The 22784-nt window shown below is 40.8% G+C and overlaps 1 protein-coding gene across 1 annotated transcript in view; it reads left to right on the top strand.

Moving 5' to 3' along the window:
- Positions 1 to 22784, top strand: part of GRIN3A (glutamate ionotropic receptor NMDA type subunit 3A) — a 141730-nt gene that overhangs the window by 33572 nt on the left and 85374 nt on the right. The window contains exon 2 of the mRNA XM_059657523.1: positions 14194 to 14798. Coding sequence (XP_059513506.1) covers positions 14194 to 14798 — 605 coding nt within the window. The remainder of the gene's footprint in view (positions 1 to 14193; positions 14799 to 22784) is intronic.

Genomic DNA, 22784 nt, shown 5'->3' with positions numbered 1-22784 from the left:
GATGTCTTAGTTTTTGGTTTGAGCGATTGATGTGCATGATGGTACAATCGTGGTGACTTGGGGGGGGGGGGTGACTTTCAGGGAAGCGGATTTGACACGGGTATCTGGAGTGGGGAGTGGGACCAAGAGGAAAGAACACAGGAGTCTCTGGGCTTGTTAACTTTCAGATGCCTGACAGGAATCCAAAGGGAGATATCAAGAAGGCAGTCAAATATATAAGGTCCAGGTTGGAGAATAAAGGGCAAAGGTGGTATTTAAGTTTAGTAGATTGGAGTGTCGATAGGAAGAGGAGAGGCAAGGACAGAGCCCTGGGCTACCTCAAATTTATAAAATGACACTGAGAAGAAGCAACTGGTGAGGTAGGAAGGAAAGGACATATGGGATTGAGGAGCATGACGTGTTCAAAAGTAAACAGCTGTGTCAAATGGTATCTAGAGGTTGAGTTACAGATAGAATGAAAATCAGCCTTTGATTTCAGCAGTATTTGTCATTGATTATTTTAATAAAAATTGATGGTAGGTTTGAAATCCTAATAATGGAAAATGGGTAGATAGAAACTTTTTTGTTTGTTGATTTTAAAGAAAGAGAGAAAGAGGCATCAATTTGTCGTTCCACTTATTTGTGCATTCATTGATTGTTTCTTGTATGTGCTCTGACTGGGGATCGAACCCACAACCTAGAGGGACAATGCTCTAATCAACTAAGCTACCTGACCAAGGCCAAGGAAGTAGAAACTTTAAACATCAATAAATATTCAGACTTGTGCTGAAGAGAAGGAGTAAAATATGGGGTAGTAGCTGGAAGAGGAAAGTGGTTGATATTAAGGAGATTTGTAAGCCGATGGGAGATCCCAGGGGAGAGAAACTGCTGAAGCCAATTCCAGAACAAGGTCAGTAGGGAGGTGAGAGAGAGGAATGAAAAACTGCCCCTCATTTCTACAACTGGAAGCTGCCAGATGCTTCGGGAACTCATTCTGGGCTTGCCTCGCTTCAGCTCGGAGCAATCTGTATTTCATTTCCTTGAGAAATTTAAGCATCTTCACTTTTTGCCATATACACTGTGGCAAACCAGACTAATTCAGGGGAAGGAGAGGTTTATACTGTAGGTTAGTTGTCTGCATTTCCCTCTCCCCATCCTCTGTGCCATCTAATAGCTGTGTCTCTGAATTCAAGTAAACAGAAGCCTGCTTGCTTTTCTTTAATGCAAAATGCAAGATACTTTCTTAGTAATAATAGATGCATAGTAATAATACATGTGTTCTTTTTAAGTTTTAAAATCATGATAAAACTTCTGTCATCTTCCTTTATCTGCCCCTTCACAGTCCATTAGCCCTTAACATAGTCTTGTTTATTTACTGCTATTTCCATTTACTTTGTTAGAATATTCTTCTAGGTTGGTTGCTGCAATTTCAGTTATTTCTCCAGTTCTATAATGGTACCTCACTTTAGGTACCAGATAAGTAACTGAATACCTCTGTATAGTGGATCATATTTTAAATGCATCAATGTGGAGCATTTAAACAAATTGCATTATGAATAATTTATAAAGCACAATAAATGTTTCCACACAAACATTTTGAGTGTAAAGAAAATGACTGACTGACATGCCCTAAGTTTGTGCGGATTCTGATTCACTTGTACTTCTAAACAGTGCCTCAGGGGCGTGTGCACTTGACAGTTCTGTCAGTCCTCTGGACGTTCAGGTGCCCCTGTTTTGATTGACACTGGAGAAGATTTGTGTCTTCTTAGAAGGATAAGATTTTATGGGAATGCAGATAATATTACTCTGCCCTCTGGAGAGAAATTGTATTAGTCAAATATGAAGGAAAATGACTCATAAAAAATCGACACACAGCTCAGCTGAAGGTCAGAATTCTCTGTCTAAATCTAACTACACATCACCATTTATTCATTCAACCCACAAATCTTTGCTGTGGATCTATTTTCTGGGCACTGTTAACTTGGAATCTATTTAATAAAAGGCTAATATGCAAATTGTCCCCTTGGGAGTTCAACCGACCGGGAATTCTACCACTCGCTATGATGTGTGCTGACCACCAGGGGCCAGCATGGAACGAAGGAAAGTCCTGGCCAGCAGCCAGGGGAAGGAAGGCTCCAATTGGCCCTGGTCACTGGCCAGGCCTAAGGACCCTACCCGTGCACGATTTTGTGCACCAGGCCTCTAGTTTTACTATACAAGATACCCTCTCTGGCTTCCAAATAGTCCAGAAAGGAGAGAGATGAGTAAGCTAATGATGACTATGCCATGTAATAAATGATTGGGGGATGTATGGGGTGTGGTGGACCAGCAGTTAAAAGTGAGGTAGGTAATACACCTTGAGAGTGAGGCAAGTCAGGAATGTTTACCTGGAGAAAAAGAGCCTGAGCACAGCCTTGAAAGAAGACTGGGAGTTGGTGATGTAGAAAGGGGCGTAAAGAGAAAATGACCTGCCTGTGGATGTGGACACAAGAGCCGGAGCACTTGTATAATTCCAGATGTGTTTGAGTGGCTTCCAAGATAAAAGAAAACTAAGATGTTCTTAGACACTTGAATAAACAGGACAAGATGACACCACTGTTGTGTCAAAGGAGATAAGCGTGTGGGCTGGAATACATAGAGATGTAACAGTCTGCTCTGATGGATCTTGCATAATCAGGAAAGGGAGGCAAGAGATAGGATATCAGAACTCTGCAGGATCATCCAGGACACAGAATGAAAGGAAATAGAATGTTACTAACATTGTGAATTTCATATTTTGAGATGCTGGATTATCAGTTCTCTCTTTTTTTCTGAAAATAATAAAGACTTCCCAAGGCTCCTGCTTCTCTCTGGGTCTGTGCTCCCTTGGACTGACTGAGAAAACATGATGGTGATCTTTGGAGGGTCTTCCCTAAAAGCTTTTGGTGTGATGTGCAAGAGTTCTAAAGAAAATAATGCCAATAGAGGCTAAATAATGCCATCAGAATGGATATATGTGAACAGTAAATAATTTCAGAAAATTCATTTGATTTGACTTGATTCTTTTAGCTAAAATATTAGTCATTAATGTTACAGTGCTCTCAAGACGTGATGTGATTGCATATGTTTGTCACAGAGGAGAAGGAAAAGTAATGAAGTCATAAATTAGTGCACTCTTCTTACCTCTGTTATAAAGGGCAATTACTTGTGGCTTAAGGACCACAGAGAGATATTAGAGGGTATAAGTTGGGCAAAGCCTGAATCTTTCCTTTAAAATTCAGGAGATAAAATTAAACACAAGCAGCTACTCCTGAATATTAAATTTTAGTCATATTCACTAAAGACCATAATGAAGGCAGATCACCTCAATTAAGCAAATTATTAACCTTTCTAATGGAAGGAGAAACGCCTTTTACTCACTGCCTAATTCATGGCATTCCATAAACTGTACAGGAATCTGGGTTAGGTGAGCTTTCAGGTCCCTTTCAAACAAAAGGCTAAAAGCCTAAGTGCACTAATTGGCTTTTGGTGAATCATTCCAAATTTAATATTTCTGCCCTGTCTGATTGATTATTGCTCGATTATTGAATGGATATAGGCAGTGACTTGACAAGTGAGTTCACCTCAGGGCTGGATTCAATCCAGATCTTAAATCTGAAAACTAGCCAATTAGGTCTTTTTTGAATCAGTGAGAATGCTCACATAGACCATCCTCAAAGAACACAGGCCTGTTCATGCAGAATTCATTGTCCTGGGCCTGAGGTCACCCAAACTGCTTAAAGAGCCTTTGAGTTTGATCACTAATTCATGAGAAAGTACTGCCTCTGTGACCAGAAACTTTAAAACTAAAATTAACATTTCCAGTGCTTTCTTGCTTTGAACCAGGATTTGAAAGGTACAAAGGATTAATTATGTTAATGTGTGCCCAGTAATGCCAGTGAAATAAAATGTCATTGCAGCAAAGCTTAATCATAATTAGTGGATCACAAGTGTTGAGATAAGGTGCTAATATGGAAATTTACTGAGACACTGTTTAATGGCATGCTAATACTATTTCCCCAAAATGAATATGTGCTGCTGAAGTGACCATATAATACTATTTCTAGTGTTAAACTGGTTCATGGCAGGTATCAAGCAAGGAATGGGAGTCAGTATTTTTTTTTTACATTTCCAAATGAAATAATAAGCCATTATGCAATTAAAATGACTTTACAATTATGAAATTAATCTGAGGTGCTAAACTAGCATATATAAAAGCCATATTACATCACAATTAGTTGAACCATGGTTTAAATGTATAAAGTATGTACTTGTATCAATTTAAAAAATGGCCTATGGAATTGAGGAAAAAATTTGTGGCAACTATGGTGTTAGTTCTAAATGGTATTTAAAAAAGAAATCATCAGCATTTAGCTGAGTTTTCATTCTTAGTGTAATAAAGCAAATTAGCATGTGACATAAGCCATCTCTTAATAATGGTTTTAAGCTGTATTGACATAATCAAATTTCCATAGGAAATTTAACTTGCATGCTAGACAGTTTAATTATCTGGTGCACATTTCAATAGTTTCTGGCCCTGTTGTGAACTCACTTGTCAAAAATTTTAAAATGTCTTTAAAAGAAAATATGCCAGAGTTTGTCACTAAGAGTGTCTATAACAGTAATTTGAATACGTTTTCATTACCTGCAAAATCATCTGCTTGCTGATACATATAAATGTGTTGGTTCATTCAAATGTTACTTAGTTTGACCAAAACCTGGAATGGTGATATAGGACCTAAAATCCTTCTTAAGCCAACATCTTTATTCCAAAAGTTCTGAAAATATAACAAATAATATTGTCCTCCTTAATGTGAAGATGAAAAAGTTGACTTAGAATTTGAAAATTATATCTAACTTTAATATTCTACTCCAGAAACGCCTCCTTTGCCTTTATCTAGTTTACTGACCCTGCCGCCCCCTACTGCCCAGGAAACAGATATTCAGATGCATTGTGTCTTCCATTTTAATAGTGCCCTCTACTTCATAAAGTGCTTTCACATGTATAACATCATGTGGTCCCAACATTCCCCGAAGTAGGTGGTTGACTGTTCATTATTCTCTTGTCACAGTTGAAGAAATGGATATCAAGTTTCCCAGAACAGTCTTAAATTCCAGTCCAGTCCACAGCCTCCTCAATACTGCTAAAGCTGACCCATTTTGCTTATAGGATGGTCTTGATGTGTTTTACTCTTATTTTAGGCAAAATTGTGATATGAGAGTTATATTCTTTCTCTAGCTTAAAGTATATTAAAAGGGGCTGAAGGAGTTGATAAGAGCAGGCACAATGACACAATGAGAAGGGACGGAGAGCAGAGAACCTGACCCCATGGCAGGAGAGGGAGACAATACACTTTCTAAAGAGACTCAAGAGCTCCAGCGTCAGCGGAAGCTCAGCTGTACTTGGTTCAACACGGAAACCAGCTGCCTCCCTGTCCCTGGCACATGGTCCTGCCGCCAGGCACGGTGACTGGTGTTGGCATCAGAATGCTGTGGGCATCAGGGAAGGATCAATTATGCCAGCTCACAGAAGTGTGATCATTTTATTAACACCAATAATAATAATAATAAGCTAATATGTACCAAGTACTGCATGTCATATATGTGATGAAGCCTCCATGGTTGTCAGATTCTGCCTTCTTCCAGGCTTATCCTACTTTCCCAACCACCCATGGCCACTTGACCGCCACGTGCAGACTTGGCCTTGCCCCAGTACCCAGTGCTTGTCCAAAATGTAGGCAAGAAGGTTGTGAAGATATTTGCCTCATAATCTAAAACTCAAAAACAAAACCACTAATTCTTTTAGTCTGGCTCAAACTTCAGACCCTATTTCTTGTCCTAGTCTACTGCCTTATACCTACACTATCCCCCAATATGTGTTCTGGTGCTGATAATAGTACCTCTAGATTGTAAACTCCATGAAAGAAACGACCACATTGGTCTTATTCACTACTTTGGCCTCAGTAGTCAGTATCTAATGCCTGGCACAAAATAGGTACTCAAAATAAGGTTTCAACTCTGTTAAATAAATTGAATGTACCAGTCTAGCCTTTATACTTCAGTCCTCTTAGTGTAATGTTCCTAATATTATTGTCATTATCACTATCATCACCATCATCATTATAAGGTACCACTTGCTACTTACTCTGTGCAGATGCTTTATATACTTTATATTATTTAATCCTCATAAACCTTGCAAGGCAGCTAGTGTCATTTTCATTGTAGAGAAGAGGAAAATGAAGCTCTGTGAGGCTAAATGATTTTCACTGAGCCTGCCACACAAACTGGTAAATGGCAGAACCACAAACTCGAACAAAGATCTGAGTCTACCTAGAGCAGCGGTTCTCAGCCTTCCTAATACAGTTCCTCATGTTGTGGTGACCCCCAACCATAAAATTTTCGTTGCTACTTTATAACTGTAATTTTGCTACTGTTATGAATCATAATGTAAATATCTGATATGCAGGATGTATTTAGGCGACCCCTGTGAAAGGGTCGTTCAACCCCCAAAGGGGTTGCGACCCACAGGTTGAGAACCGCTGACCTAGAGCCACCATGCTCCTTCCTGTGGCCTCCCATGGGAATTGCAGTGACCTTCTGAACCCTAGACCAAGGTTTTGGACCTTGTTCCTTGCTGGCAGTTTTTCCTGATGTCAAACGCCCACTTTTCCAATAACTACCTGTCCCTGCTTCACCCTTTCCTGTGTTGGGGCATTTTGCCTGGGCTGACTCTCTCCTAAGCACAGTATGACTACATATCTTCTGTAGCCACACCCCTTGATCAAAGTTCTCCCTTTCCCAAGGACTGTATACCAGTGACAGTTTTCATCCCCAGAGGTTGCACCTGGGTAGGTATATCTTGTATGAGTGGGCTGGGATATCAGGGCTCGGAGAGTGAGTGGCAGCCAAAGGCTTTCAAAGGTACCAAAGGTCAGCCAAGAGAAAGTATAACTATCTAGAACAAAAGGCAGAAGTGTGGTGGAATACAGATAAACTAGTTGAGTATCAATAATTAGATGGGCCCGGCTGACATGGCTCAGTGGTTGAGCATCGACCTATGAACCAGGAGGTCATGGTTCAGTTCCCTGTCAGGGAACATGCCCAGGTTGTGGGCTCAATTCCAAGTAGGGGGCGTGCAGGAGGCAGCCGATCCTTGATTCTCTCTCATCATTGATGTTTCTCTCTCTCCATCTCCCTTCCTCTCTGAAATCAATAAAAATATATTTTAAAATAATAATAATAATTAGATGGAACTAGAATGGGAAAAAGGCATGATCAAAAGTACAGTGCAGGAAGCTTGAATGATTGCCACAACTTTTGGAAATAGGGCCTGGGGAAGGAAGGATTGAGTTGGTTCAAAGGGAACCGCATGTGTGCTCCTACTGTTTCTTCTGCCTGAAGACATGCATCTCAGTATCCATGGCCTGGCTGGTAATAGGCTTTCACATATTTTGTTGGATGAGTAAATCAGCCATTTCTTTCTTTCTTTTTTTTTTAAAGATAGTGTTAGGCATTCCAACACTCCCCCCTAAGACTGGGTCAGTCTATCATTGTTTGCTCTATTCAAGGAGGTCAAACCAGCCTCCCCAATATTGCTGCAGTGAAATAGACCACATCCAGCATGATTGGCAATATTATGCCAAGTGCACCATGCAACCAGAGTGCTACCTTTTAAAGCATCCATTCTATTTTACTACTCTGTTATGTATTGTTTTATAAATATACTAGAGGCTCGGTGCACGAATTCATGCACCAGTGGGGTCCCTTGGCCTGGCCTGCGGGATCGGGTCGAAACCGGCTCTCCGACATCCCCTGAGGGGCCACGGATTGGTAGAGGATGCAGGCCAGGCCAAGGGACCCCGCTGGTGCACGATCGGAACAGGGGAGGGACACGGGAGGTTGGCCAGCCAAGGAGGGGCCACAGGAGGGCTCCGGGGTGTGTCCAGTCCATCTCACTCAGTCCCGATTGGCTGGACCCCAGCAGCAAGCTAGCCTACCGGTTGGAGTGTCTGCCCCCTGGTGTTCAGTGCAAATCATAGCGAGCAGTTGAGCGGCCTTACCATATCATTGGCTTATTATGCTTTTATTGGTTGAATGGCCGACCAGTCAACTAGACACTTAGCATATTAGGCTTTTATTATATAGAATCACTCAAAATCCTGAGGGATATGTCCTGAGATCTTTGTTGACACCCCCATACATATTGGTTGGACACCATTATGGATGATAGTTCCAACCATGAAATTCAGTAGCATCTAAATGAAAAATTGAGTTTTTCCAAATTTTCTTACTCTACCGAACACAAAACAGATGTCATTAATTATACAACTGAATTTCTTTGTTAAATTGCTGTTAATAAAGAATGCAAATCTTTTGATTTCACAAAATTTTGTACAAATGGGAGGGTGAATGAAGAAAAAGGCTGGGAAGCCAGGTGCATGCTGGGCAGCAGGCTGGACCCCCTCACTGGTTCCTATATGCCAGCCACACAAGGAATGCCATTCTAACCCATGCCGGGACACATCCTAAAAGTGACTTGATCCATGGGCCTTTAGGATTACTTCCAAATAATTGGAACTAAAAATATTAAGTCTACATAGGCCAAGGCTTTCGTTTACATGCTCATATCAAATGGAGGGAGTACCACAGAGAACTGGCCGAAAGCACAGGCTTTCAAGTCCTACAAACTTGGGTTTGGGATCCAGGCTCCCTTTCTTAGTAACTGCAGCCTTGGGAAAATTATTGTTTCTGAGCCTCATTTTGGTCATCTGTTAAAGGAGGCTGGTCCCTGCAGTCACCTCCTGAGGGCATTGTGAGGATAAAATAAGTCAATATGCATAAAGCCCCAGGGACATCAGTAGCTAGTATGAGCTTTTCATTTGTATTATTATTAGATTATAATTTCTGGGCAAGATCCATACATTATGTTTGCCTGTATCCTTAATGCAACCCTAAAACTAGTTAATTTCTTTAAAGGCCTGGGCTTCTAAAGGAATAAGCTTTAATTTTCAGAAAAAAATGACTTCTATATCACATAAGTCAAATGAGGTGTGAGATGAGAAGCAGAAAACTTCCTGCGGCCTCTTTGGCTGAGCAGTAGCTATAGCAGCATAGAAAGTCGGTTCTGGGCTCCTTAAACAGTTTAGCAACAGCAGACTTATGAAAGGAATGGGGTTTCGTCTCTGTTAAAAGGAGTGGAAATATTATGTTCACTTGAGCTTTCTGAGCTTTGGCCTAGAAGGCAAAACCGAATGGGTTTGCTTGCCAGAAAAGAGCTAAGAGAATTTCATCTTTTCTCCACTCTTACAGCAAACCTGGTTTTATTACCTCTTTTCTTCTGCCAAGGGAATATCTCAAAGCTCTCTGGCAAGCTCTTCACTGCAGCCAATCCTGTTTTTGAAACTTCTACTGATCCAGAAAATAGCTTAATCTGTTCTCTCAGGGACAACAAAAATTGATGGGGGATCTCCAGCAGTTGGCACCAAAAATTCCTTAACTTAGTGAAGTGACACTAGAACTGGAAAGAGGCTTGGGGGCGGGGGGGTACTCTGCTATAAACATAATATCTGCCAAATGAATGGTCTCTCCCAGCCTGAGACAGAGTCGCTGTTTTCCTGGTAAAGAGTTTGTGTAATTGGTATTTGTAAAACACACCTATTTCAGGGACCATAGTTTGAAAAGAGACAAGACGCAGCGGTTCTCAACCTGTGGGTCGCGTCCCCTGAAAATACATCCTGCATATCAGATATTTACATTATGATTCATAACAGCAGCAAAATTACAGTTATGAAGTAGCAACGAAAATAATTTTATGGTTGGGGTCACCACAACATGAGGAACTGTATTAAAGGGTCGTGGCATTAGGAAGGTTGAGAACCACTGGCAAGAGAAGGAAAAAGAACAATAGCAAAGAGAAAAGTTGTCCCACAGTCAGTCACTTTAGCAAGCACTTTCAATGCAACGCCCTAACTCAAGCAGATTGTAGCAGCCGCCACCACCGACCCTCCCTGTGCCAGGCACTTTCCATGTGTTTATTTCCTTCTCATATTTAATTCTCGAAGTGAATTCATCTCGTTTTGAAGATGAAGAATTTTACTCCAAAATACTAAATGACTTGTAGAAGACCACAGAGCTCCTAAATGATGCAGCCAGAATTTAAGCATATGTTGCCTTACTTTGGTTAAATATGTATGTTTTTTAAATCCTTATATGTTTAGCTATATATAGTGAATAATCATTTTTTATATGCTTCTTTATTTTTTTTTAAGTCTCAGAATGCCTGTATAGTGAGACACTTGCATCCACCTACCCCTACTAATCATAATTATTGAACTTTTCCTAGAACAGTCTTCTCCCTTTTCCAGTTTTTCCCTAAAAATTAAATCTTACTCCTTTTAAAGCCCAGGCATTTAAAGAAATTAACTGTTTTTAGGGTTGCATTAAGGATGCGGGAAAACATAATACATGGACTTTGTCCAGAAATTATAATCTAATAATAATACAAATGAAAAGCTCATAATAGCTACCGATGTACCTACTGCTTTATGTATATTGCCTTATTTTATCCAAACAGTGGCCTCAGGAGGTGACTGCAGTGACCAGCCTCCTTTAACAGATGACCAAAATAAGGCTCAGAAAGAATAATTTTCCCAAGGCTGCAGTTACTAAGAAAGGGAGCCTGGAGCCCAAACCCAAGTTTATAGGACTTGAAAGCCTGTGTTTTGGCCAGTCCTCTGTACTGCTCCCTCCACTTGGTAAGAGCATGTGAAGGAGAGCCTTGGCATTTGTAGACTTAATATTTGCAAGTAATCCTAAAGGCCCATGGGTCAAGTCACTTTAAGACGTGTCCGCGCATGGGTTAGAATGGCATGCCTGTGTGGCTGGCACATGGGAGCAGTGAGGGGGCCCCGCCTTCTGGGCCAGCTTGCATCTGGCAAGAAGAGAACATGTTCATCCCTGTATCCATTAGAGCTTGCTCCTCACATACTGTTTAATGAATCCCTTCATGGAAGGTGTATGATGGGCCTTTGTTGCAACTGGGGACAAAATACCAGATCTAAAAGTTCTGCTAGGAATGGTCTTCTTCTTAGTCTTTCAGGGAAGAGATTATGATCATAGCCCAGGACTTGAAGCCAAGAAAAAAAGAATCCTGTTTGACAAATACTCTCATGTTGAATAAGAATTGTGCTGGAAGAAGTGGTTGAGATATATTTCTTGTCCTTAAGAAGCTTCCAATCTAGTGTGATAGATATACACATAACCAAATAGCTACACTGTGGTGTGAAGAGTTCTGTAATAAAGGGTCGGACATGGCACAGACATGAGATGATTAATTCTGTTGGTCAGCAGTTAGAGGAACCATCCAACAAAAACCCAGTTCACCACTGCCGGAAATCAACAGGGCAAAAATATTGTGAGACAAAAAAGTAAAAGATCCTCAGCAGCAGCAACAGAAACAGTCATAAACACTACATAAACTAGTTTCTGGAAATCTGCATGGAAAAGCTGAGTTTTAAAGGATGACGATGAATCCAGGCAAATGCATTTCTAGGTGGTGAGACGGGGTATTATACTTGTGTGAGCATGGAAAGCTCACTCTGACACAAGAGAACTACACTGTCCGCTGTGACTTGTCTTGGTGTGCATATTTGGAGTATTGGAGGCTAAAGACTAGGAACGGCCTCCTAAGCGATACTATTGACTTTGAAATGGGTCCTATGGGTGATTCAGAGGTTGTGATGCAGAAGAATGATATGGTCATATTCATGTTTTAGAAAGAAAACTGGCAACAGAATAGGAGCTGAAGCCAAGAAAACAGTTGGGAATAGTTCGTTTCTGCCACCAAAAAACGGAGGTTGCCTTCCTGTGCTCTTTGCTTCTGGAAGAGGGTTAAGGCAAAGGAAGAAATAAAAAGGAAGAAGGAAAGAAAGCAAGCTAAAAGAGGAAGACAGAAAAAAACTCTCTGGAGCAATTGATATGAATCAGTAGTAGGAGTGAGGAAGCAAAGCTTTCATTCCTCTCTTATCTCAAGATCTTCCAGGGCTCCCCCAGCCTGGAAACCAGGAACTACCTACTGGATACTGTCTCCTGGTTTTTGACACCTTTCTCTTTTTTTGCCTCTCATATCTAATCTTGTCATTAGATTTTAATTTAAAAAAACACACACACTTTCCCCATCCCCCTTTCTACCATTGCCAGCACTGGCTTCCAGTGTAACAGCATTTAATCAAGATCCTAGAGGGCTCAGTTTCCCTCTCCCCGTGGACTGCAGCCTATAGCTGGTCCCCTAAATGCTCTGCTTTTATCATTACAAGCCCTGCCCACAGCTTAATTTGGAAGGATGGTCAAATTCTCAAAATAAGTTCCAAGATTCATTCCTGCCTATTGTGCTCATTTACTGCCTTTGGCCATAGTTTGTCTCCCATAAATCCCTTTGGAATCCTCACTCCTCATTCTATACATACCAGATGCTATTTCTTGTGACATTTTTTTTTCGTGGGTAAGGAAAGGCCACACTTCCTTTTGTTCAAGGGCTTGAAACTTTGCTGAGAACGTCCTCCTCATTTCTCTACTGATATTATTGACTTGAATATTGGACAGTTTCTCAGAAATAGTTCAATAGTCTGGTAGTTCCCAATGGGAACATACTTAGTTCAGTGCGGCCAATATATATTGTGCACCTAATACGTGTAAGGATGTGTGCTGAACATTCTCAGATGTCAATATGAAATGATAAATGTGTCAAATGTCTGTTCTTGGGAAGAACACCTTAATAAGTTTATTCATTAGAGGACTATTTCCACTTATTTGATTAGTAATTCGTGACTTTTCAAATATGATATTCTTCCTTCATGGAATTGGTGAGTTCCATAAGTAGATGAAATTGTGATGGAAACTACATAAACACCCATTTCACAGCAAGAATCCATTCTCAGTAGATACAGAAATGTAAGCAAGCCTTCAATATTGAACTTAATCTTAGTGTATAAATTGTTAATTATGCCATATGTCTTATTCTGATCAGGCTGCTAGAATACAGACTGGGTAGCTTGTAAACAACAGAAATGTATTTCTCAGTTCTGGAGGCTGGATGTACAAGATCACAGTGCCAGCATCGTTGGGTGAGGGCCATCTCTTGGGTCACAGGCAGCCAACATCTCACTGGGTCCTCACATGGAGGAAGGGGAAAGGAAGGTCTCTTGAGCCTCTCAGGCCTTCATCTCACTCATGTGGGTTCCGTTCTCATGACCTAATCACTTTCCTGGGCATTAGTATTTCGACATATGAACTTGGGGGGAACACAAACATTCAGGCCATAGCACCATGAATATTAGAAGTGCCTTCCTTGGTGGCTAGAAGTCTCAGAAACTATGATGCATCCATTTCCCACACCATCTTATATAATAAAACCCTAATATGCCAATCAACCGAAAGGCAGAACAGCAGTTGCTATGACGCGCACTGACCACCAGGGGGCAGATGCTTAACGCAGGAGCTGTTCCCTGGTGGTCAGTACGCTTCCACGGGGGAGCGCTGCTCAGCCAGAAGCTGGGCTGCAGGCGGGCGGTAAGGAATGAGGGAGCCCCAACCTGTGAGAGGGATGTCTGACAGCCGGCTTAGGCCCGATCACCCTAAGCCAGCAGGCGGACATTCCCCAAGGGGTCCTGGACTGCGAGAGGGAGCAGGCCAGGCTAAGGGACTCCCCTCTCCATTCCCCCCAGTGCATAAATGTCATGCACAGGTCTCTAGTCCTTATATAAGTACCTGCTATTAATTTTAAAGGAAAGCAGATGTAATTTTTTCAACTATTTCACCTGAGAGGAAAACTTAACAAACAGGTTAATAACAGTAATAATTAGAAATGGGATGCATAAAGGGCGCAGTCTGTTAGGAAGTAGACAGGCCTAATAAAAATTAAAGACTAAATGTATATATGGTTGTGTCACCCCAATAGTGACACTAAGAACCATCTGATAATCTTAGCAAAAATTATAAGGAAATCAGTTGTAAAGAATCAATAATCCCATTAGATAAGAAACATAGTTTTCCAAATTATGGGAATTTTATCCCAGATGTGCATTTAAATATTACAGGGGGAAATACGAGGATTAAGCCTCACTAGAAAGCAGAAGCACCCTATGTTATAATCCTTGGCCAACACTTTCTAATTGTTCTTTTTCATATCTTTAAATACAGAATCCCCTTCACCTACAGCTGAGTTTAGAAAATTCATTAAGTTCTGATGCTGATGTCACTGTCTCAATCCTGACCATGAACAACTGGTACAATTTTAGCTTGTTGCTGTGCCAGGAAGACTGGAACATCACCAACTTCCTCCTCCTCACCCAGGGCAACGCCAGGTTCCACCTCGGCTCTGTCATCAGCATCACCACCAACCTCTCCTCCACCGAGGACCTCCTCAGCTTCCTGCAGGTCCAGCTGGAGAGCATTAAGAACAGCACGCCCACAGTGGTGATGTTCGGCTGCCACATGGACAGTATCCGGCAGATTTTCGAGACTACCACCCAGTTTTGGGTGATGCCCTCTGAGCTGCGTTGGGTGCTGGGGGACTCACAGAACGTCGAGGAACTGAGGACAGAAGGTCTTCCCTTAGGGCTCATCGCTCATGGGAAAACAACACAGTCGGTCTTTGAGTACTATGTGCAGGATGCCATGGAATTGGTCGCAAGAGCTGTAGCCTCAGCCACCATGATCCAGCCAGAACTCGCTCTCATTCCCAGCACAATGAACTGCATGGATGTGGAAACTGCAAACCTCACTTCAGGACAGTATCTGTCAAGGTAGGAAGCAAGGCCTGGGTTACATCCCCATGCACCGGGCTGGGACAGAAAGTAAAATTTCCCTGTCTGTCTCCTTTGCAAAAATCTTGATTCTGAGAAACTTCAAGCTCTAATAATATCTCTGGTTACATGAGGCTGGTATTTCATGATCTGTCATCTGGAATTTGATCTGTAGACTTTTAGCATATGGTGTGTAGTGGGGAACACTCAGTCCTACCTTTGAACCCTGGCTTAGTACCTCTCTAGCTGTATGTCCTTGGCAAGTTATTTAACAACTCTGAGCCTCAGTTTGCTAATTGATAAACTGGGGTAATATTGAATAGCTTAATATAATAATAAAGATACCTTGAAATTATATGTGAAAAGTACCTAACATGATGCTCAGCTCATAGAAATGCACAAAAATGTTTCTGTCCCTGCCCACACTTTCCCCTATCAACAGACCTGGACAGAAATTTAGTCAATCAGGAAACAGACTTTTCTCTCCTCCCAGGTGCTTGAGACAGTATGCGTAGGGGTTACAGGCATAGAACCTGGAACCAGACTCTGAACTTGAATTTGGCTCTGCCACTTGTGTGACTTGGTCAAGGTACCTTACTTCTCTGTGCCCTGGTTTCCTGTTATATATTCACTAATGTAATCAGTAGATCCTACTATCCATGGAGACATTGTGATGGATACATATGTAGGTAGGTACATACATACATACATAGAAAAAGAACAAACTAAGAGTTCCTACAAGAGTATTACACACACAGACACACAGACATATATATATATATATATATATATATGTAAATTTAGGCATATTTCCTCTCCAGTTCCTCAGTCTGGCTCAGAAACTAAAATGAAAAAGCCCATTTAAATGAAACAATAACCCATTTTATAGAAATGGTTCTCATGATCCCCCAAAAGGACAGTATCTTTAAAGGTTACTTTATAAGGGCCTAGATTTTTTTCTGAAGAGGATCACCTATGATCAGAGAAGCCACATCATAGTACTACTGGTCTTTCAGAGGAAAAGGCTTAGCTCTAGGCTTGAGCCCATTTTTAGGCAATCCTCCTAGTACAGAGACTCTGACCATACTGAGAAACACAAGACAACCTCATAGTGTCTTACCTTTTAGAAAGACATGATGATTTGATGAAAGGTCAGGGGGGCCTACGCATTTTACACATGTGGATTCAGCACCTACTATGTGCAAGGCAACATGCTAAATGCCATGTGTATGGCAGAGTTTAAGTACAACCTATATACTTCCTAAAGAAGATTGTTAATAAAAAAAAAATTATTTATTAGGAACCTTTTAATGATAAAAGTAGGTATTCTACCATAATCTGATCTTTTCATTTTTCTCATATTGTATTTGAAATTCCACAAGATAAATTTTATGAATATTTTTATTTTATAGATCCTGTCCAGATTTAATCTACTATTTTTGAACTAGTACATAAGCGAGGCTCGGAATTTTATCTAGCATAAGAAATATTCACCCTTATAACAAAAATATAAGCAAAGTTTTTATTTATAATTCAGAATAGTCATTATTTTGAAAGGACAATTGTAAATAGCAGGCAGGAAAAACCACTTGTGAAAACTACATTAAGTTATTTAGCATCTTTCTGTCTCATGTACAATGGAGAGCCCAAGAAAAACGACTCTGTTTGGATCCTAAAAATGTTTAAAAACTACAGGGAGAAATATTTATTGACATGGGTTATAACATATACCTCGAGGAGTTATTTTATCAAGATCATACTGATCTTTCTGGCTTCTCCAGATTAAATTTATATGAAAGTTATGTCTCCTTCCATAAGGAGCCCATGGCACTTCGTACATGAAATTATGTACAAATCATCACTGTTGGCCTGTGTCTGATTTATGAGCCAAAATATGAATTTTATTAAGTAGAAATATTACCCAGCTTAGTTTAATACCTAGCATATAGCAATCACTTAATATGCATTTATTGAAATTGATACAGAAAGAAGGAGCCCTGGCTGGTTTCCTAAGTGGTTAGAGCATTGGCCCTCAGGCCAAAGGTCCATGGGTTTGATTCCCGGTCAAGGGCACCTACCTGAGTTGCAGGTTCAATCCCTGGCCCCAACCAGGGTGTGTGCAGGAGGCAACCAATCGATGTATCTCTCTCACACATTGATGTTTCTCTCTCTTTCTCTCCCCCTCCCTCTCTCTCTTTCAGTTTCTCTAAAAACTAATAATGGGAAAATATCCTTGAGTGAGGATTAACAATAAATAAACAAATAAATAAGAAGGAAAAGACATTTTCTATTATGTTTACACCCTATGTCAATTGTAGCTGTAGAAGAAAAACAAGTGGTTGATAGATATACAATATTTTGTCTAAATTAAAAATAGTTGTTTTTTAACTTACCTAGATACCATCTAGTTTTCTTCTGTCACTTTTTTTTTTTAATGAAATGTTAGGTTAGTGAATAATCTGTTCATGTGGCTATTTCCACAAACTATAAAAGCTCTAAAAGAAGATTGTAAGGTTTGGAGTCTGACTGCAATTCAAATGTATAAGGATCAGTGACAGTATCCTCACCTCCATGGGTGTGTTTGAGAACGAACTCAAGAGAACTTCAGGAAATATGCCCAGGACTTCCTAAACTCCTTGGAAATGCCATCAAAGAGAAAGTTTCAAGGTGTTCAGGAAAAGGTCACGGGAAGTGGGCACAACCCTGGATAAAGTCTGCCTTAAGCTATAAAACATCTGTGGGTTTTCATCATTCTTTTTTATGTTGCCAAATACAGTCTTTTCTAAAGTCACCTCTGCGTGCAGTAATTTTCTTAATTGTTCCCGAATTTTGTGACGTTGACCCCACTTCCTGGCTGCGTAATGAAAGCCATGAGGATAATGAGCCATGAAGAGCAAGTGTCCGTGTTACGTAAGCTTTCATTTCTCACACAGTCATTTTCAGTTTGGGCTGACAGAATTGTTAACAGTTTTAAATGTTAATGAAATCACCAAAAGCAGGGCTTTTCCAGCATAGCCTTTTTAGCCTAGGAAAATCACTTCTCATGGCAGACTACATAGATATAATTACAGGACTAAAGCATTTTACTCTTCCTGGGTCTCCACAGGCCAGAGCAAATGTCCATCACAACGAACTGTAGATAAAACCACTTGGGGGTGGGGGGAGCCTTGTTCTTAGCATGATCTTTAACAATTTATTTGCAAGTTGTTTTATTAAATGTTAACAATTTAAAGCCACGAAATCTGATACATTACTTGGTAATGGCTTCATAAATATGTATGCATGGATGTTTGGGGCAGCCAGTGAGTATTTGTTGAACTAGGGTGAGGAAGACAAAATGAAGAATTACCTGCAGCCATTTTGGAGCTGACAGCCTAGTGCAGTGGTCGGCAAACCGCGGCTCGCGAGCCACATGCGGCTCTTTGGCCCCTTGAGTGTGGCTCTTCCACAAAATACCGACTTCTGCGCATGGGCCACGAAGTTTCATTCGCACTGTACGTGCGCACCCGCACGTGGTATTTTGTGGAAGAGCCACACTCAAGGGGCCAAAGAGCCACATGTGGCTCGCAAGCCGCGGTTTGCCGACCACGGGCTAGTGCATGAGGTTGAAAACTCAATGGTTATAAAACAAAGGATACATGATTCTTAAAAATAGAGGTATGTTCAGCTACACAGAGGAGAAAGTAATTAACTCTTTTCTGAGGCTTGGTGATGAGGGAAAAACACTGTTTGGAGCAAATTCACTGAGACCTGAAAGAGAAATTGAATACAGTTGGAGCATACATTGCATATGAAGAGGATTTGATGTGATTTTTGAAAAGTAGTTAATTTGATAGCGTGCCACACAGTGCTTTTACGCCAAGCTAAGAAATTTGAATTTTATATGCATACTGGATATCACTTGAAAAGCAGAACATTAACCATAACATATTATAAAATCATAATCCTGTAACAAATTAATCAAGCGCAGTAATATAGCATGAAAACCTTGCAAGTCATTTTTAAAAACTATTAGGATATAAATTTCTGTATAACTGAAAATTGGTTTTAACCTTGCCCATATTTATTGCTTTGTTGCATTCTAAACACAAGACTCTGGTGAAAACAAATAGGATTTGGGGGACTTACCTGCTGATCCTAGGGTTAGGATTTGTCCGTGTTTACCTGAAAACCTGGGTCCTAGTGAATCTATTATTCCTGGGTTACGCACAGCCTGGTCAAAGGCAATTAAACTTTAAGAATTCTAAGTCTCCACACTGATACACAACTTGTTCCCCTTGGCCTAAGAAATCGCTGATCCTTTGGCTAATTAATCATAGTCCTGATAGTTATTCAATTTTCTATGTAGAATATGGAATCTTGCCTTTTTTAAAAATCATTTTTATTATTGATTTCAGAGAGAGGAAGGGAAAGAGGGAGAGAGATAGAAACATCAGTGATGAGAGAGAATCATTGATTGGCTGCCTCCTGCACTCCCCTTACCCGGGCATGTGCCCTGACTGGGAATTGAACCGTGACCTCCTAGTTCAGTGATGGTGAACCTTTTGAGCTCGGTATGTCAGCATTTTGAAAAACCCTAACTTAACTCTGGTGCTGTGTCACATATAGAAATTTTTTGATATTTGCAACCATAGTAAAACAAAGACTTATATTTTTGATATTTATTTTATATATTTAAATGCCATTTAACAAAGAAAAATCAACCAAAAAAATGAGTTCGCGTGTCACCTCTGACACGCGTGTCATAGGTTCGCCATCACTGTCCTAGTTCATGGGTTGATGCTCAACCAGTGAGCCACACTGGCCGGGCTTGCCTTTCTTCTTTGGACAGGTTCTACAGTTCAGTTCTGTTCTAAGTATGTAATGATTAACTTATTCATTCACAGACGTTTGTTGAAGCTTACATATAGGAGGCTAGGCCCTTGGCTAATGCAGGAGACACAAAGAATAGAAGACGGAGACTCTGCTGTCAGGAAGCTTACAACCTTCTTGTTTATTTTCCAACCAGGAGAGGATATGCTCCTCCTCTTACCTATAATTTTTATCCTTTTTTCTTTTCTACCTAGCTCCTTGCTGATTATTCTTCATTGGAACAACACCCCCTCTATAGTGATTATCCTTCAGTATTAGCTGGCGTTGTTGGGCCCCCTCCTCAGTTATCCCTGAAAAACAGTCCAACATGCTAAAGATTCTTTCTTCTCAAGCTGTGTTCATTTTTATGTTTATACTAGAGGCCCAGTGGACAAAATTCATGCACCCTGGGGTAGGGGAGGAGTCCCTCAGCCCGGCCTGCGCCCTCTCAGAATCCAGGAGCCCTCAGAGGATGTCCCACTGCCATGGAGGCAGGAGAGGCTCCTGCCACCCACCACTGTGCTCGCCAGCCCTGAGCCTGACTTCTGGCTAAGTGGCACTCCCCCTGTGGGAGCGCACTGACCACCAGGGGGCAGCTCCTGCATTGAGCATCTGCCCCCTGGTGGTCAGTGCATGTCATAGCCACCAGTCATTCGCTGTTTGGTGGATTTGCATATTAACCTTTTATTATATGGGATGGTCAAGCAGTACCAAGATTCACTGGCTTTTCAGTAATAATCGATGTTGCTTTGTTTATTGATTCTGCACATACTATTCAGAACCTATTATGTGCCAGGTATTGTGAGGCGCTAAGAAGCTTCAGAAAGAAAAAAGACTAAAACAAATATTCATTCCAAAACCACAAGGGTATAAATTGGTGATGGTTCCCATTTTATTCCTGGATATTAGAAGAGTTCCAGGAGAACCTGAGGCTCCTTGATGTGATTATAATTGGGAGTATTTCCATCCACCTTTACAATCATTTGCTGGCATTGTGACCCCGCCAAAATTGTCTAATCTCTGTGAAGCTTTAATTTCCTGAACTATAAGGCTCTCTACTTCGAAAAGTTAAGTGGTATGCCTAAGATCATTCAGCAAGAGTATGTTATCAGGGGAGATTTAAATCAGTTCATCTAAATCCAAGTTCCAGGCTCGCTCAGAATTAATATAAACTTTCCTTAATTGGTATCTCATTGCTTTATAGTATTTCAGCCAAAAGCTATATAAATCAGGAGGCATGATTACCCATGTATAAGCATTCTTGTCCTAAGGACCTCTATCAAGCCAAACTAGTTAGCCTATATGTTTGACAGGTACTGAAAAGAAATGCATTTGCATTGAACGTGGAAGCCAGGGTTTGAGTACTGGTAACATTGGTTCCTTGGATCCCATTGCTGTGGGGTGACCTACTTTGTCCAGCTATTACTTCCACATTAGCTTCTCTGCCAGGGCTACCGAGGAGTCAGTACCTCTAGAAAACACATGTGTTGGTGTTATGAATCTTAGAGACCAGCCCTTAAGATGTGTTCCCAGATATTTTTAATAGGAATTCCTATCACTAGACTAGTTTGGCTTAAATCTTTTGAATTTGCCCTTCCTTCTCCATCACTTAAATCATATCAAGAGCTGAGTCTGAAATTTTCTCTAATTCTTGGGGGCCTCAAATGAGGAGCAATAAAAAAAAATGTGTATTTCCTCAGGATCCTATTTTGATGAATACAGCTTAAATTTGCTTAATCTAGCACCCAGCAGGTTTTAAACTGTGGAATGTTTCCAACTTAGGAGAGCTTCCAAGCTTTTATTTGCCTGAAAGGTAATTATGTTCTCTGTTGACTTTTTTACTTTGTGTGCATCTACTATAAAATTTGGGGAGAAAAAAAAAAGAAGCAAATTTGGAAATATGTCAAAAAGAGGTATGAAGATATAGTGGGCAGTGCTGCCTCTCTACCCTGCGTTCCAGATCTGTCTCTTGGGCTCACTTCAGTCTGCAGACCCTGTAACCCTTCACATGGATGCTTGACTGGTAAATACTGCATAATGTCCCGTTGCCAGGGCTATGCTAAGGGAAGGGATGGCAGCACCTGGGCTAGTGCTGGGGCCAAAGCTAGAGAGCTAGGATGAATGAAGTTGGGGTTTTCCACAAAGCATCCAGGAGCAGTCCAAGGGGTGGGCATAGGCCACAGTTATGTGGAAGAGTGGAGGTTCATACCAAAAAACAAAGGGAAAGGAAAAACAATCTAAAGGCACAGAGCAGATCTAACTACCATGTGGGAGAAAAACAGAAAAAAAAGCGCCAGCTTGCCACTGTGCCATGTGTCTGAAATCAGAAAGAAGAGAATGCTGGGCCCATGTGTCTGATCAGACATAGTGACCCCCCTTCACATAGTAACATAGCTGAAATTTTAGATTAAACTATGGCCCAATCACATCGTTAGTATTTTCTCCTCTTGGGGAAAAAAAGCAAGAAAAACCAGTCTCCTACCCCTTCCTTTCATTTGTAAGTAACTGATTTTTGCAGATATTGGCAAAACAGATCCAAATGTTTCATATATATGTACATTTAATATGTTATTAACTTAATGTTGTCCATTAACTGTTAAAAATCTATTTTAAAAGATGAACTTTGTAAGTTGCTTTAATAGATAATGCAATCAATGATTACAATATATGGGGCCCTTTGCTCTGAAGATTGAAATTTAACAATTTCTATTTCCAATTAAATTCCTTATCATCAGAGAGATTTCCCAATGAGCTACTTTCTATTATTGATACTATCCATTCATTATTCAGAGGGAAGTGAATTTGGAATTGTAATGCTTGGAACAATCTATGAATTGCAAATACAAACACTTCCTAGTAGGCAGAGCCCTGTTCTTCTGGCAAAGTGATGAAGAGGTCTCTTTAAGAGATGTGTGTCTGACTTGTGCTGAAGACATGTGTTCAACTGCATTTACCCCACAGGTATTATCGAGCAGTTACTCTGGCCAAGCCCTGTGTGTTGCCTAAGCTCTAAAGATGAGTCAGATTGGCGCTTAGATGACTGTCTCTTTTGGCTCGACAGTCTGCAGTGTTAGGAAGCAGAGCAGTGGGAAAGGGAGGGTTTGTTCATTCCTAACAGCAACTCTGTGGAAGAGA

This window comes from Myotis daubentonii, chromosome 11 (genome assembly GCF_963259705.1).
Source record: "Myotis daubentonii chromosome 11, mMyoDau2.1, whole genome shotgun sequence".
Taxonomy (NCBI): domain Eukaryota; kingdom Metazoa; phylum Chordata; class Mammalia; order Chiroptera; family Vespertilionidae; genus Myotis; species Myotis daubentonii.
Note: the sequence above shows the minus strand (reverse complement) of the source record. Positions and strands in the feature narration are given on the sequence as shown.